This window comes from Ammodytes marinus (genome assembly GCF_949987685.1).
Source record: "Ammodytes marinus genome assembly, chromosome: 24".
In the NCBI taxonomy this organism is placed as follows: Eukaryota; Metazoa; Chordata; class Actinopteri; order Uranoscopiformes; family Ammodytidae; genus Ammodytes; species Ammodytes marinus.
In genome coordinates this window covers 10,001,835-10,018,029 of record NC_137228.1, presented here as the reverse complement: position 1 = coordinate 10,018,029, position 16,195 = coordinate 10,001,835, and the positions used below count along the sequence as shown (strand labels likewise).

The window sequence follows — 16,195 nt, the reverse complement described above, 5'->3', positions numbered from 1 at the left end:
TCAAAATGAGAACCTCCCCAGAGCTCACATGATTGGGAGAGGAGCTGACTGTCATTGTGTTGGCTGACAGTGCACTTAAGATTTCAGTTTTGGCTCTAGTTATTGTTTTTTACATCTTATTCTATAACCGGGTCGAAAACGACCCTAACACCACAAGTGTTATAATTTCCACCAGAGCATTTTATAATTAAGTGAATTTTTTTTAATTTTTTTCATTTTGTTGAAATAGAGGTTCCTGACAAAGTCAAGAAATCTTGATGCAATAAACAAAATGTAAGTTGTTCTTTTATGCATTTGAAATCCAAAACGGGTCGGTGGCGACCCTAACACGAGAGGAAGGTTAAGTGAGCGGTATGCGTACCCAGAGGTAGTCATGGAGCCCATCCAAATGTGCGTCTTGCCCACCCATTTAAGTTAATTTAATTTGTTAAGCTACTTAAAAAAGGAGTACCAGTACCATTCCTAGCTTCTCATTGGGTGGGCACGGCGAAAGCCCACCTCCAAAGTCACCCACACCCGCTTTTCTATGGGTGACTTGCGGGTGGGTGTCCTTACAACACAGAGCAATCTCTGTGTTGTAAGGACAGTTACTCTTTATGTTATTTATCTGATCCAATACACTCTTACTTGAATTGACTTGTGTCAAACATTGTTTCTTCTTTTACGATTATATGTATTATTTTTATTATTCTAACATTTAAAAAATATGGTTTATTAAAAGGTGCTACGAGGAACCTTCAGTTTCTGTTAATTCTTGCACCCCCATTGGAAAAAAGCAGTAGTGTTTTTACTATGCCATCTGCAGTCTCTGGGTGAGCGTACCCATTACAAAGGCATTAAGAAAACCTATATAGAAATAGCTTTTTTTGCAATGATGGTCTCGTTTTCTGTTACACGTAATTTATGATCATCAGAAGAAAAATTATGGCCTATTTCTGTGTGTGAGATTGGGTATGAGTCTCCCTTTTCTAACCTCTCCCTGTCACTTTACCCCAACCCTAACCACCCAGCTGTGATGCCTGAACATAATCGCCAATTTCAGGAAAACATAGGGCTGTGGGAACATATGACCCCGAGGCTCATGGCCGGGACCGACCAACACCGACAAAGAGTCACTGTTGGCGGGGCTGGGTTGAGGCGTACGGCCGGGAGCCGGAGGTTGTGAAACAGCGGTTGAATTCAAGAATGCACGACCTATAGATTCACCAAATAAATGCCAGTATATAGGCCTAGCTTAGCATTTCCAGACCTGCAGACAGACCAATTGAATTATGGTGTGGTAGGTAGCCTATATATTTTAGTTTGATTTACATTTATTTTCAGTATTAAAACCATCATTTGGATTTTCAATGAATAAAAATACTAATTTTAAATGTACATATCCACCATCTTTCCGTTCATACAGCAATATACAGAGAAAATTCGAAATTTTCAGGAATATTTCGAATGGTCAAATTAATCGTGATTAATCTGATTAAAAATTGTAATCGTTTGACAGCCCTAATATCAAATATAATATTATCATTATATTCTACACAACTTAAAATCAAACTTCTAATATAGTCCAGATATACCTTCCACCGTTCTTTATCTACAAAAGTTTACCTCATTTTGTCGTTGAAAAGCTCCAGGCTTCTAAATCAGAATTTGATCCCAGAACCCCAGGGATTTGAAAATCCATACAGCACCTGTCTATTCTGTGTAGCTCTTAATATTACCGACCAAATGTTATTGTACAGTGGAAATAGAGGCGAATGGTAAACAGGCATTTATTAGTGCTACCAAAAACCGAATCTGATGGCATGATTATTAATTTAATTACTACATTTTCCTGAGAAAAAAAAAACAAAAAAAAAAAAACACAAATTTGTCAGAACGTATTTATTTCTGCAGATTTTCCATCCTGGAATACAAACTTAAAAACACAACGGTGCACCTGAAAATGTGGTCCAACAATTCATGGAAATAAAATACAATTAAAATACTTCAATTTTCAAACAAGGCAACTAAATGATGCATTTATCTATATTAAAAACATTCAGTACCAATCACATTACAACAGAACAGCTTTAAAAGAATAAAAATACAGTGCAAAGCAATTTAAATTTGGTTGTAAAGACATTTTTAAATTAAACTTAGTATGTTGGGATCGTCTTTTGTGAAATGAAAGTTGTCGTCACACACTTCCGTAGTTATCAGATGGCTGACACACAGCGTCTCCAGCTCCTCCCTTGCTCAGTTCCTCCAGGTGTAGCTGTAGTTGTTCATGTTGATGTGAGTCAGAGCGGTCTTACCGAGGCTGGAGGGCTGTTGAAGCTGCTGGGTGGAGGCAGGATGGATACCACAGCAGGAGAGGTCCACCGACCCACCGGAGCACTGCAAGCACACACACAGAAAGAGAGAGAGACGGCCAGGGTCAACACAAAATAATATTAACACTGCAGGCCTGACAATAAAACACACAAATTTAGACAGAAAGCATTTGAAATTAAATCAAATAAGAAAGCGTGACTTAAAAACTCAACTACAGTAATGCACAGATGCTTTAAGTTGGAGGCTTGTATTCAAAGTACATGGCTGTCCTACCGGTTGCTTGGTGGTGTGTGTATTCATGACAGCGGTTGGCGTGTGCGTGTAAAGCGTAGCGGAGAAGTTTCCTTTCTGTGCGGGCCGAAGGAGGCTGGTGACCGTGTGGAGAGACGAGGGTAGGATGGGTCCTGGAGGAGGGCAGGTGCGTAATTAATAAATAATTAATAATTAATTAATTCATTAATTAATAGTTCATTAATTATGAAACCCTGGTGTTCCATATAAATGAGATCCCGTGATGCAGCTGTGTACCTGTGATTTCTAGACTGCTGATGTTCTGGTAGGTGGAACCAACCTGGCTCTTCACATTAACACTCCGGGCCTGACAATTAAACAAACAAATTTAGACAGATGCAAACATTTGGAGAGTTGCGTATGGTATAGGTATTGGTCTATTCTGTGTGTGTGTATGTATGTAAGTGTGTGCCTTAAGTGTCTGCATTGCGGCTCCTCTGAAAGCGTTTGGCGCCAGCAGTGTTGGCGGTAAGCCGGCCTGGGAACCCGCTGTGGCCACCAGACTTTTACAGTTGATGAGGAAATTGATGAGGGTGAACGTATGTGTTCCCTCCACACACACCACAGACTCTGGCTTGTGGTCCAGACACACAGTGTGGCCCTCTTTACGACTACACTTGCGGTCAAGGAGCTTAAAGACATGAAGATGTAGATGAACATCTCTGAACATGCAGAGATCTTCAGGAGCCACTGAAAAATGTAAAAAGCACCAAATAAGCTGTGTGATAACTAAAACAGGAAGGCTGATAGTCAGAAGAAGGATACAGTTGTATGCTAATGCTGTCTGGCTTCTTGATTTTGTCCTGGACTCCCATCTCCTTCAGCCAGGAGAAGCTGCCGTCTTCATCCTCATTCTCTCCTTCGTCGCCGGCCTGACAGTCTTCCTCATCCTTCAGCTCAGAACACCTACAGTTCAGATGAATCATTATTAGAAGTTAGCTTTGAAATCACTAATAAAAAACTATGACATGAGCTGCTCATGGAGGGTCAAGCTGTTATTGTACACTGAACCCAAATCCACACACAGACATTCACACAATATACAAGTGTAGATTGAGTGCACAGTGGAGACGCAGAGGGTGAAAATGAATCACTTACTCCTGTGCTTCTTCTTTCTGTTCTTCCACCTCTTCCTGCTGTTGCTCTCTGCTCTTCCTCCTCTCCTCCACTAGAGGGAGACTGAACTCTATGCCTAGACAAGTACACAAGGTGAAGAAAGAGCTGGAATACATTGTTTAATTGCACTTTCTAGAAGACATTTATATGTCCTCTACATGTATTTTCGGTCAACATGATTTGATAAAATAATAATACATATTAAAAAGGGATGTGTGGATGACAAAGTTTAAATGGGAAGTTCCAGGATTCACAGCCAGCGAAACATTTATTGTAAACATAAGGTTTAGGGTTTAAAAGACGTATCTAACTTTGAAGACTCACCTTCAGCCTTCATTGCCTCTCTGAGACCCCTGGTTGTCGGGGAAATCAAGGCAGTGATGCTGTTTGAGCCACCGAGGCCTGCTGCCCTGAAAAGCACTGTAAACTGGCAGAACAGAAGACATTAAATTAAGAGAAACAAGTAGAAGTATCTCTTAGCCCTCCTTCTGCATAGGGTGAAGAAATACAAAATCACATGCTCCTTCTACAGTGAGTGGACAGGAAAGTGTTTAACCGGTCAAGATAAATGATCTGCAAAGTAAAACATATGGAAAATAAATCATGTTGGGAAGTCAACAAACCACACAAACTTCAATGTTTTTTGGAGGAAAATGCTCTGAAAACCAAATGGGAAGTTAGCTTATGTTTAAAGATTATGTTAATTCTTATTTTTTCAACCAGCAGTTGGGCTTGAGGTTTGCAATGAGTCTTAAAATAATCAGTCACTTAACTGATGAATTTAAGATAATCAGAGCATATTTTGGTGGGATATGCAACACATTTTATTTTCCTTCATTTGAAATAAATACTGCAACCCCAACATTTGAAACAAAAGGAACCAGCGAGTCAGAAAGCCACAATCCCAAAAGACAGATGATTATTTTAATTTGTAGATATAGAAAATAATATTTGAGGCCGATCACACATTGACAAAAGCAGAATCGTCTGATAAAGGTTGCAGAGTCTAATAATTTATTGTTTTGTAATTTGATAAAACATGGGCTTGGAAAGGGAAGTTTTGGGTCCCCTGCTGGAGCTGCTGTATCAAAAAAAAAGGCACAAATGAATACATTTACTAAATTAAACTAAGTACCTGATAGGAGCAGAGGTAGAAGTAAGGACACAATCTGGCCTTCAATAGACTGTAGAGGGATGATAGACTGACTGACCTGAAGAAGACATATCAGAGAGGAAACACTGTGATATAAAACCCCTTCACCCTTTATAAGCAGTCTGTGAAGACATGCTGCTAGTGTGAAGCCACAGCTCACCATTCACTCATGAGACTCTGCTGCAGCACAGTGTCTTGTGCCCATGGGGTGCTCTTTCCAGTGAAGCTCCTCTCAGCATTGATCCTGGGGAACAGAGAGATCCAGGGCAGGGAGGGGTGCTGCCAGTACACCAGACTCTGCTGGAAGGCACAGCGAAGCTCCGAGCAGGACCGGGGATCCTAAAGAAGGACAGCAAGGATTCACAAATGGCGGACAAGGCTAAACACGTCCCAGCACTGCAAAAATTATCCTATTGGAAACACGAGAAGGTAAAAAAAAGTATAAAGTAAAAAAGAAATATACCTGCAGGCTGTGTGGCAGAGTGCTAAACTGAGCTCTGCAGTGCTGGCTGAGCCCCAGAGCTTCCTCCTGGGCTTTGGGGTGCTCTGCCCAAGACAGGGAGAGGGGAGAGGTGAAGAGGAGACGAGTCTTCAGGCTCCAGTCTGATGGGTATTCTGTGCACACCGGAGGAGCAATGGAGGCAGGAGCAATGGCCTGGGGACTCTGGCAAGAGACACAGAAGAGGATGTTCATTTAAAAAGTTAGTCTCCTTTTGCAAGAGAAAATATGTGGAAAGAGTTATTTTGTATTTTTATGACAAATCAAAGAGGGAAAAGTACAGAAGAAATATCAAACCTTCAGCAGTGGACTTTTAACATCCTTCTCCTCCTCCTCTTCTTCAAACAGAGAGTCATCTTCAGAGAATGTGAGACACTTCTACAACACAAGACGTGTGAAACAAAAATCATGAAAGTAGAGCCATCATAAAACATTATATATATTCCAGGATCACTGCCTAGTGAACATGGCAGTTTTTTTTTCATCTCTAGGATTCAGATATATGGGTGTCATCCTCTGGTCTCCACACACTATGTATTTATTAATTTACACTAGTTATTTATTACAGCATGTACTTCAGTCAGCATATTTAGAAAAATAAATGCAAATCCACAAATAAAAAACACTCCTACTTTTAAACAAAGGCTAGAAAGTGTTACTTCACATTGTCGTAAAGAGATGTCAACAATTGTTGGGTTTAACAACAATTGGTCGGCGCACACGCTGAATACACAAACATACAATCATTTGAATCAAAAAATACTTTTAGGACTGTTCAATTTAGGGATATTGCACAATGGGACAGCAACATGTAGTGTGGCGTAGCTCTAAAAACATGACTTTTTAAAAAGGGGGTTCTGCTATGTCCTGCGTCTAACTAACCTTGCTGGAAATGTCTCGGTGCTCCCGTTCTTCTACCTCTGTCAACATGGCACTGAAAGGTAAAACGCCATGACAATCTGTCTTTGACATGGCTTCATCTCCCTCCTTTTCGGTCGATGTATTTCTATTATTACTGTCGGCATTTCCTTCGTCGTTATAAATGAGGAATTTCTTTTTGGGGCTGAAAGTATTCTCAATGTTGGCGAATGGGTTTCTGCGTTTTATTCCACCACCGGAGCGATTCTGCGAATTGAAAAGAGGCCCCGGAGAGAAAGGCCGAACGCCCGCCGGGGACAGGTCGCTCTGTCCGGGGCTGTCGGTGAAGCTTTGGCTGCTCGGGCTAGAGAAGACACCGGCGTCACTTCGGGATCTTTTCCGCCTCATTCGCATAATTTCAGCTGGTCGCTTGAAGCTGGGCGAATATCCTGCTTGTTGAGACATTCTCAAAACTTGTGGTTGATTAAAAATAACCGAAAAAATGGTTAAAACAGTTAAAAACACTGACCCGTTGGCTTTCAACCGTTTCCTTTTCCGCACTTTACAAATGTGGCGCGTAGCGAGATGACGTAAAAAGCGTCCCGCTCGTGTTGCGTTTTAATCATGGGAAATTACAGCTACCACTGCATCAGATGGGAAATCTATCTCGTTTGAATATGCATTTTTCACAACGCAAGTGACTTTAACTCATCAAATACCATGAAAAGATATCTAAAATATTTCTGAAGTTTGGAAAATGAATATCTAGTTCACTGTGGAACACGACGAAGTCATATACGGTAAATAATACAGGTATAGTAACACATTTACGTAATTTTTACAACTGGCCTTAAACATAATATGTCCATAGATGTAAAAGTAACACATTAGAAATTCTTATGAAATACTTATTTACTTTACTTACTTATCATTTGTGACGCTATGCATTAATAGTTTACAAATGTGTTTATGATAAAAAAAAAAAAAAACATTTCTAAAATAAAGAGATATATTTCCAGATTTAAGCTTTTCCTCTTTTTTTGACTAATACTATAGCCTACGTCTTTTTAAAATATTGCATTATATTACCTATAGTAACACTCATCACAAATACAATTTTATAGACACAGCAGATGTTTTTATTTATTTTATTTTATATAAAATTTAGTTTAGTTTTGTTGTACATCTCAATTGTAGCCTAAAAAGATATATTTCCTACTGGACCTGTTTGTTGCTGTCCCCCATTCTCACCATCACCTCCTCTGTCCCTATGTCAAAGTGATTAATAGGACATTATGTAAATGTTGTTTTCCTGTTAAATTCTCCCTCATTTGTCATCAGTGTGGGTCATCAATCACAGATGAAGCTCAGACAAGCGCTGCATGATGGCCGCTGTTAGGAAATCAATTATCCTGTCTGTTGGAAGCCTAGAGGACAGAACTAGTGCTTTAAGTGTCAAAACTGTGGTCCAGGCAGTGCCTAATGATCTTAGGCTGCTGAAATTTTATTATTTCCTCATACCCCAAATGGACAAACATAAGGCCCCATGAACCCCTATTTGATAAGATACGGGATTCATTGGTGAAGACATAGGCCACATTTTATATGGACACACTGGAAAAACAATCAAAGGTTGAGTCCTGAAGCCAACCATGACCCCAGGAACCCACGCAGGCCTTTGTAGAACCCCACACTCATCCTACCAGACTCATGTAACCCACAGACATTCTTTGGATCCTAGAACTTGCCATCATAGGCCTCACTAGACAGGAGTGGCAGAATCTGACCAGTAGATGTCACTGTCTGTTTAAGTTCAAACTGTACAGCAGGAGGATTTATCTCTAGTTTTAACATGGGCCAAACTAGTCCATCCCGACATGAATATTGCGAGACATTGCCATTAATCTACAAATGGACATGGACATTATTCCCATTCGTATGATTCTTCGTGTGTGATGTTAGGCTTTTTCTTTTTCATAAGTGATAGTTTGTTTTGAGCACACTGACACATTTCCTTTGACTTTCAGATGTTTCTGTTTGAGAAAACACACCCTGGGCTTTTCCCAGTCTTGCCGTGATGTGCACCGATGTCCTAACTGAAGAGGCAGCTGGAACAGTGAAGTCATCCACAGAGACATCATTTATTAAAGCCACTGCTGGAGGACAGTTAGTCATCTGAGTTTGGGAGGTGTTGAGAGCATTAAGCATGAGAACCCATGGATTAATATGGTGTCTATTACAGTACGTTTACATCATCTAAGTTGCCTAAAGCACAATCTTTTCCCAACCTTTGCCTGCAGGTTTTTAAACAGTGGGCTCGCTGCCTGGCTGCAACTATTTCACCTTTATTTAGCTACCTCTCTGTGTGTGTCTGTGTGTGTGTGTGTGTGTGTGTGTGTGTGTGTGTGTGTGTGTGTGTGTGTGTGTGTGTGTGTGTAAGCTGGCAGAGAAGGCAGGCTAGGGCTTGTCCGTTTGCCTGTAGAAATTCCTTCAGGTTCAGAAATAGCAATGGATGAAATGTGTACGTGTGTGTGCGTGTGAGTGTGCATGGTATCCATGGGTAGTTTGCATAGATACAGGTGGCAGCAAGCAGAAATTGAGAAAAATCATCAGACGACCCGTAACCACAGGACAAGAGTTGTATTTTTTTCACAAGAATATTAATCTATCAACAATGTCAAAACAGAACTGCTGTGTGTGTTTGTGTTTGTGTGCATTATATTACCTATAGTAACATAGTGTGTGTGTGTATATATATGTTTATGAAAGAGAGAGCGAGAGGGTGATGAAAACGATCAAATGCAGGTCTTACTTACAGCCATGATTATATACAGTACAAATGGACAGTGGATCACTGGCGCACACTCACACACAAACACACGCATGAATGCTACCAAAAACTGGTATAGTAGGAATAAATTAAAGCATTTAACAAAACTCCATGCTGTAATCTTTCTCAGTGTGGTGAGAAAATGTGACAAATTCAACCAAGCAGGGGGTTGGAAGACACAATGAATCATCTTGGAATGAAGCTGCCAATGGAAGACAATATTACAATTTGAGCATTTTCATGACAAAAACAATATTCTGTGTAAAATAAACAAAACATAATTTAGACCAAAAGACATTATCTTAGGTTAGGGCGATCTGCAATAAATATGTAATCAACCGACTGGCTTAACCAATGTAAAGTGAAGAACTGTTCATCATTTTGATGTCTGCAGTGCAGTCAGGGTTTGAGGTCATAGTCAGTTTGCCATATGTCAACCAAGAATGATAGTGGTAAAATCACGGGAGGCTGAAACAATGATAGATAGATAGACAGATGAAAGAAAACAAAAAACAGGCATGAGAAAGTAATCTATTCACAACACCAACAACATTTATGAGAAAGAAGTTATTTCAGAATCAGTCCACTGCTGCTGCATGCACTTCTGTCAGTGTAAAACCAAAATATTACCCTGCTTCTCTCCGTTTATTTGTCCGCATTTAGTTTCTTCCTTTTGGTAGAAGATCCTTCTTTACCCGCTCGCTGCAGTCTGTTGGCTAACGCACGTGTCAGTCATTCTGCTTGTTTTTCATTGGCCAACATAGTTCATCAGTAGACAGTTCCTGGTCAAGTGATGACAGACATTAAGGATAGTTTTTCTTAAAGTCTGAAACCAATGATAACTTAACACAAAGTCTTCCTGAGAACACTTGGGGAAACTGCTGCGATAGGTTACAACCAATATTGTTGCTAATTTGGGGGGTCGCTACCGAGGGATGGTACCCCACGTCCGATCGTTTCCTCTGTTTTGAAACCCGGTTCACAGTCAAGTTTTAAAATATCAGTATGGTCTCTGAGGAAATGTATGGGCAATATGATACAGATATGGAACATGTACAGCATCTACAAGCAAATATTGTGTTTGTATCAAAGCCCGATATAAATCTTAGTCCTCTGTGTTGTAGAGCTCCATTATTGTAAAACTATTAAAAACACATCAATGAGCCACATGTTCCTTCATCACCATGAACCTTTTTTTTTTGTTTAAAAAAAACCTACATACACCAACCTGCTGCTGCTTTAAGTACTCACTAAAGCACCAGATGTGGAGTAGGGAAGCAAATTACTGAAAGATGCCATTGTTGGTTTGGTTTTTCCATGGGATTTGGGGACATTCTTCATTGGTATTTGATATATCATTGCCTTAAGGCCCCTCATGTCTCCTATCTACTTCTGGATTGGCTTGTTCGGTGATGTAGGGTTCCGCGATCACATGACCATATGGTCACCTTAAATGAGCGCAGCCACCGTGAGTGTCCACTACCACCTCGGCTGGATCAGTATGGTCTCCACACGGCCTCAGTGGCTGCCATGTTTGTCGGGGAGCTACTGTGGCTGGACTCCACCTCCACTCCCACTCCTTCATTCTGATTGGGCAGTGAGGGGTGCAGGAGGGCGGAGCCTGTGGAGGCGTTGGTGCAGGGCGGCAGGATCCTGGGCGGGGAGCGTGAGTCACTGCTGCCTCCTCCTCCGGCCATCATAGAGAACTGGTATGACCCAGCAGCAGTGGAATAGTACAGGTGGTAGGGCGAGGAGGTGGACTGGAAGTGCCCATTCTGAGGCTGGTGGGGGGTGTTCGCCGGGTAAGGAGGAGGCAGGTAGGTGTGGTATCTCCCCGCCGGAGTGGTCGCCATGGCCGTCGCCATGGTGAGGCCGAGGGTGCCGTTGGATACGGGGTTGTGGGAAGGGGTGTAGGTGAAGGCGGCCGCTGTGGGAGGGTAGTGAACACGCGGGTCGGAGAAGCGGGAGTCAGGCAAGGAGGAGAGGGAGCTGAAAGGTCGTTCTAAGGTCATCCTGGGGTCACCGAAGGCTGTGAGCTCAGAACCTAAGAGAGGGCAAAGGTTGGATGTTACAACTGACTTCATTTGACCTTTCTGTATTCTCTGTGTGTTCATGCTTGTGTGTGTGTTACCTGCGAGTCGTGAGGACAGGTCGCTGAGCGAGGATCGGCCAGGCGAAAGGGGATTTGCTGAGTGGACAGTAGGCGTGGTTATCTGGCCAAGGTAGGGATATGATTGGTCGTAAGACCAAGATGGAGACGCCTGCATCTGTCTGGAATCTGACGGAGAGACAAAATACTCTTTATTTAATACATGTTACTAGAATTCCCATAATGCAACTCAACAGTGTCTTTCCTAAAAGCCTACTTTTTCCCAGGAAATTACTTTTTACTCTATCCCATGGCTTTATACAGCAAATGTTACTTACTCATGTCATGTGTAATGTGACCTAGGAAGGACAACTTCTTTGTCAAAGAAGGAAATATGATACAATCAAAAGCTTTTTTTAAAAGACAGTTTTAAATGAACTCAGTGTTGAGACAGAAGCTGTTGATAATGAAAGGAACAGAAGAAAGAGAGATGGAGGAGAGGAAGCAATTAACTTAGTGTGGGGGCGGATGGATGAAGGGGAGGGCTGTGTCTGTGTGTGTGTGTGTGTGTGTGTGTGTGTGTGTGTGTGTGTGTGTGTGTGTGTGAGCTCTTTCATTCAATCCAGTCTTTTTCCCTACAGTCTAATAAATGGCACTGATCACCCACAGACTTGTAGACGAGAGTGTGTACATACGTGTGTGTGTGTATGCGTGTGTGTGTATGCAGACGGACGAGGAAGCAAATTGTACACAGCAGCCAAGACGTCAATGAAGGCTTTTCAAGTCTAGCCAAGAGCTCTCCCATGCATTGACGTGTGTGTGTGTGTGTGTGTGTGTGTGTGTGTGTGTGTGTGTGTGTGTGTGTGTGTGTGTGTGTGTGCGTATGTGTGTGTGCGTGCCTGCATGTGTGTATGTGTGTGTATGGGTGGCGTTGAAGCCTAGGCCCTGTGCCAAGCCCCCTCTTTTCCTGGCCATTCTCCCCAGGCAGAGCTCACTAATGTAGGGCAGGAGTGAGAGAAGCCTGGCTGTCAAGAAATAGAACTAGAACACATAGAAAGGCATGTTCGTGGAGTTTTAATGCCGGTGAATACATTATTTCTGTATATTAAAATTCTTTGTTTTACTTTGATACATGCCGTACCTGGCTGCAGCTAAGCCCACACCAGCTTTCATTTCATTCCACGTTGGACTTTTATCATGTGACACCGCTCTGTACATGTTACATCTGTTATAATCTGTAAATGGTTTGGCAGTAGAGGGAACATAGACTTTTACTGCCACACACATGTGCAGACCAAAGCACTAAGGTACATGCACGTGAACACACACACACACACACACACACACACACACACACACACACAATAAAACATTATTGTGTATAGTATTTATTACTCACAGTTAGGAACATTTGAGAAGTGAAAGAAGGGAACATAATTGTTAAAAGAGAAATGAAAGCCAAGTGGAGAGGGGGTGATGAGGGGGAGAGATTGCTAAAATGGCTTCATAACGGTTTCCTTTTGCTATTTTCGGAAAAACACGCTGAGGAACTGAGGATTCCCTCTCTTTTTCTCTGTCCCTGCACGGCAATGTGTAGTAGTGGTGACAGACTTATAAAAAGTCCCTCGCCACTACTTCATATTTTCTATTTGTTTTTCAACTCAGCTCCTTCCAATGCAAGGAGGATAGATGTTTTTCGGTTGCAAGAACAGACACATAGAAGCCTCCATGTTATTCCAAATGAAATCCCTTGTACTAAAGTTTTTGTGTTTCAGACAAAAGTTCAGCATTTTTCTATGCGTCTGCATTCAGTTTCAGTGGATGTTAATGGTGATTTTAGTCTTAGCGTCGGATTTATCTTGGATGAAATAGCAGTGTCTCAAAAGTAGAAAAACACACATTCTCCACTGTGTCAACAAGCTCTAAGTACTTAAAACAAAAAATTCCATAAGTTCGTAATAAATGATTAATAATGACAACATTCCAAGTAATCTTCATAATCATGGTCAGTGCATTGAACTGCAGTTTCTCTATTGGCCACTCTTGAGGGTTATCATATACAAAGTATGCATTAATTAATTGTAAAGTTATTAATCTTACCGTATTCTTTTTTATTTGAGGTTTACTTTAGATTCCTAAAATTTATTTTTTCCATTTTAGAAATCTACATTCTCCCTATTTCATTTCTGCATTTAAATTTTCTAGCCAGATGGCTGTGTGAGTAAATGTGACCTTGTGTCACTGCATAGTGATGTATGGTAAGCTTATGATCACATGATCCATGTCCTCTACTGTGAATCACACCTACGATGTGCTGGTCTGATGGACAACAGAGCTTGCATCAGTTCCAGTGGAAATCTTGATTAGAATAATTGTTTTTCTTTAACATTCTGGCAGTTTTCTTTTTAAGTATATTTATATACATGCACAGTAGCACTTCCTGACAGCTGACTCTCATTTCCTCCTTAAAGCATAACTTGCTTCCTCCCTTACACACACACACACACACACACACACACACACACACACACACACACACACACACACACACACACACACACACACACACACACACACACACACACACACACACACACACACACACACACACACACACACACAGTGTACTGTTTCTGTATGTTATTAGATGCTGTTAATTGTTTTAATCTGTATGTCTTTCAAGTGAAACCAAAAGGGGCACCTTACCATTACTAAAATGCCTAAATTAGGAAGTGTGATTGCTACCTAAAAAGGCTAAATCACTAAAATGTATTCGTCATGCACAGTGACTAGCAGTAGTCTCTACACTAAAAGTGACAATACAAGATGAAATCCGAAAATGTCCCATTGCACAGGCCATGAGCAACTGTTGCTTCAAGAGAAAGATGATCTCAGCGATGGCTTAACAGTGTCGCCAACCCTACTTCAATCTGAAATCTAGCTCACCCTCATCACCACACAGGGTGTCTGAGTAATTATTAGTCCACAAAAGTATCTGATAGAGAGGGAAACAGGGGAATTCTTTCCAAGGCTCTTGGTAAAAGGCCCATCTCGGAAAAATAACATTTGGTGCTGAATCATGTTCTTTTCTATTGAAAACAATCACCTTCCAGGTTTCCACACGGGACTTTATTTACTGGACCTCGGAATCTGCAGCCAACTGTATGAACTGTATATGCCAACTGACTATTTGGATACAACTTGTGTTAAAGAATAGGGCATTTTCTTTAAACAGACCTCCCTGGTTTAAAAACCAAGGTAAATCCTCTTTTTTGAAAAGCAGGACAATATCAGTGCAGACATGTCATGTCTGGTAGAAATTAAATGCACTCCCAGTTAAAGACATCCCTGACTAACCTGTGAGTTTCCTGTTTTCTGAAAGCTTGTTAATGTCTAAATAACTACCTCATTTGGATTGTGTTTGATATCACAGAAACACTCTAATGCTGAAGCTGCAGCTGTGGCTCACATGGTAAATCTCCTTCTGTGCTTTGCATGATTATGAATTATGGGAATCAACATTTTACAAAGAGTCAAACTATGGATGAAGATAAGTAAAGAAAGGCCGTTTTATTCTGTAGTATTGCTCTAACAGCTTCCAGCCACAACAGGCAGCACTGAGCACACTGAAAGGAAACATCAGGCATATTTGATTTTACATCGTTTGTATTCAAAATACAAACAAAAACAAAAACAGCCTTTTCCACCCAACAAGAAAATGAAGTTCTAAATATAATAAGACCTACGTTTCTTCTCAAATGTGTTATTATTAATAATTTTTTTTTTTTATATATATATATATATTTTTCTTTCTTTCTTTTTTTTAAACAATTTTTCTTTAATTATTCTTTGCACTTTTAGCTTTTTTTCTTTATGTTCTTTATTGTATTTAGCTCATTTGGCTTGTGGAATGAAATAAGATAGCTATAATTGATACAGATTTATGAATGAAAAATATAAATAAAATGTCATTATAAAAAATTAGTTTTTTGCTCTCACCGGCAGATATCTGAGCGTGGTGCGCGGGGCTGGAGAAGGACGCAGAGTTGACTGCTTGGCGTGTGTTGGCGGAGGGTTGATGGTGGTGGTGGTGGGGAGGCGTCACCCTCATGGTTGTCCGCCTCAGGTGCTCCAGCTCAGAGAGTCTCTCGGAGAAAGCCAGGGAGCCCGGCTTGACCTCATCCATCTTCTGACGATGACCTGTCACAGAGAGAGAGAGAGAGAGAGAGAGAGAGAGAGAGAGATGACACACTGATGAGAAGTTTAAATAAATCAAGACCTGTCAGAGTGTGAAGCACGGAGATACCCAGAGGTGATTTGTCAGCAGATTACTTCACGCTTGTAATCTGATTACACAATCCAGGGATTACAGTAACAGCATTAACCCAACACACGGCTATAACAATGCCGCGACATTGTCAACACACTCTGTCTGCTCTTGCGTTGGGGAATCTGGCGATGGGCGCCGCATTGGTGTATGGCCGTCTCCTTGAGTGTGTGTTTCGATTGTGTGTGTGTGTGTGTGTGTGTGTGTGTGTGTGTGTGGCGGTGGTCTGTCACGCTGTCTGTGGTGTTGGCTGCACTTCAAAGCCCCGAGATTGAGCTCCAGTTACAGGCACTTCCTCCCAATGGGGGAAGTGTGCATGTGCGTGTATTTATACTGAGTGTGTGTGGGCGAGATAGAGACGAGTGATGGTTATTCACAGCTGAGCGGTGCTGGCAGGAGTCTTCCTCTCTCTCTCTCTCTCTGTCACCTCACGTCTCTCCTGACTCCTCTGACCAGTGTTCAGTTCAGTTCAGTTCACCATTAAACATGTATTCATGGCATATGTTTGTGTTTATTAGCAAAAACCAAAAATATGTCTCTCTCTTTTCTTCTTGATTTCATCTGTGAGAAATCCCCATGTTTCATCACAATGAGTGGGAGAGGAACTCGGCGTTGCATCTGGTTCCTTGTTGACTCATTCATTTTTAACTTAGTCTGCCGGGATTAGAGGCACATCTTCTCTTCACTAAGCAACAAGTTGAGTTCAATGACTTTGACAC

The 16,195-nt window shown here is 41.3% G+C and overlaps 2 protein-coding genes across 2 annotated transcripts in view; both read right to left on the bottom strand.

Annotated features, from left to right (window-relative positions):
- Positions 1 to 2,049: 2,049 nt before the first annotated feature.
- donson (DNA replication fork stabilization factor DONSON) lies at positions 2,050 to 6,775 on the bottom strand. The gene is made up of 12 exons (XM_080052742.1): positions 6,255 to 6,775; positions 5,670 to 5,750; positions 5,337 to 5,537; positions 5,034 to 5,212; positions 4,856 to 4,931; positions 4,045 to 4,147; positions 3,703 to 3,796; positions 3,370 to 3,510; positions 3,017 to 3,215; positions 2,842 to 2,911; positions 2,587 to 2,717; positions 2,050 to 2,376 (listed from the first exon to the last, which is right to left on the bottom strand). Exons 1-12 carry the CDS (start codon positions 6,693 to 6,695, stop codon positions 2,236 to 2,238), a joined length of 1,857 nt encoding a protein of 618 aa, XP_079908868.1. The 5' UTR covers positions 6,696 to 6,775; the 3' UTR covers positions 2,050 to 2,235.
- Positions 6,776 to 10,371: 3,596 nt separating this feature from the next.
- Positions 10,372 to 16,195, bottom strand: part of runx1 (RUNX family transcription factor 1) — a gene marked incomplete at its 5' end in the record, with an annotated part of 16,921 nt that continues 11,097 nt past the window's right edge. The window contains 3 exons of the mRNA XM_080052819.1: positions 10,372 to 11,104; positions 11,192 to 11,338; positions 15,149 to 15,349. Coding sequence (XP_079908945.1) covers positions 10,557 to 11,104; positions 11,192 to 11,338; positions 15,149 to 15,349 — 896 coding nt within the window. The 3' untranslated portion in view covers positions 10,372 to 10,556. The remainder of the gene's footprint in view (positions 11,105 to 11,191; positions 11,339 to 15,148; positions 15,350 to 16,195) is intronic.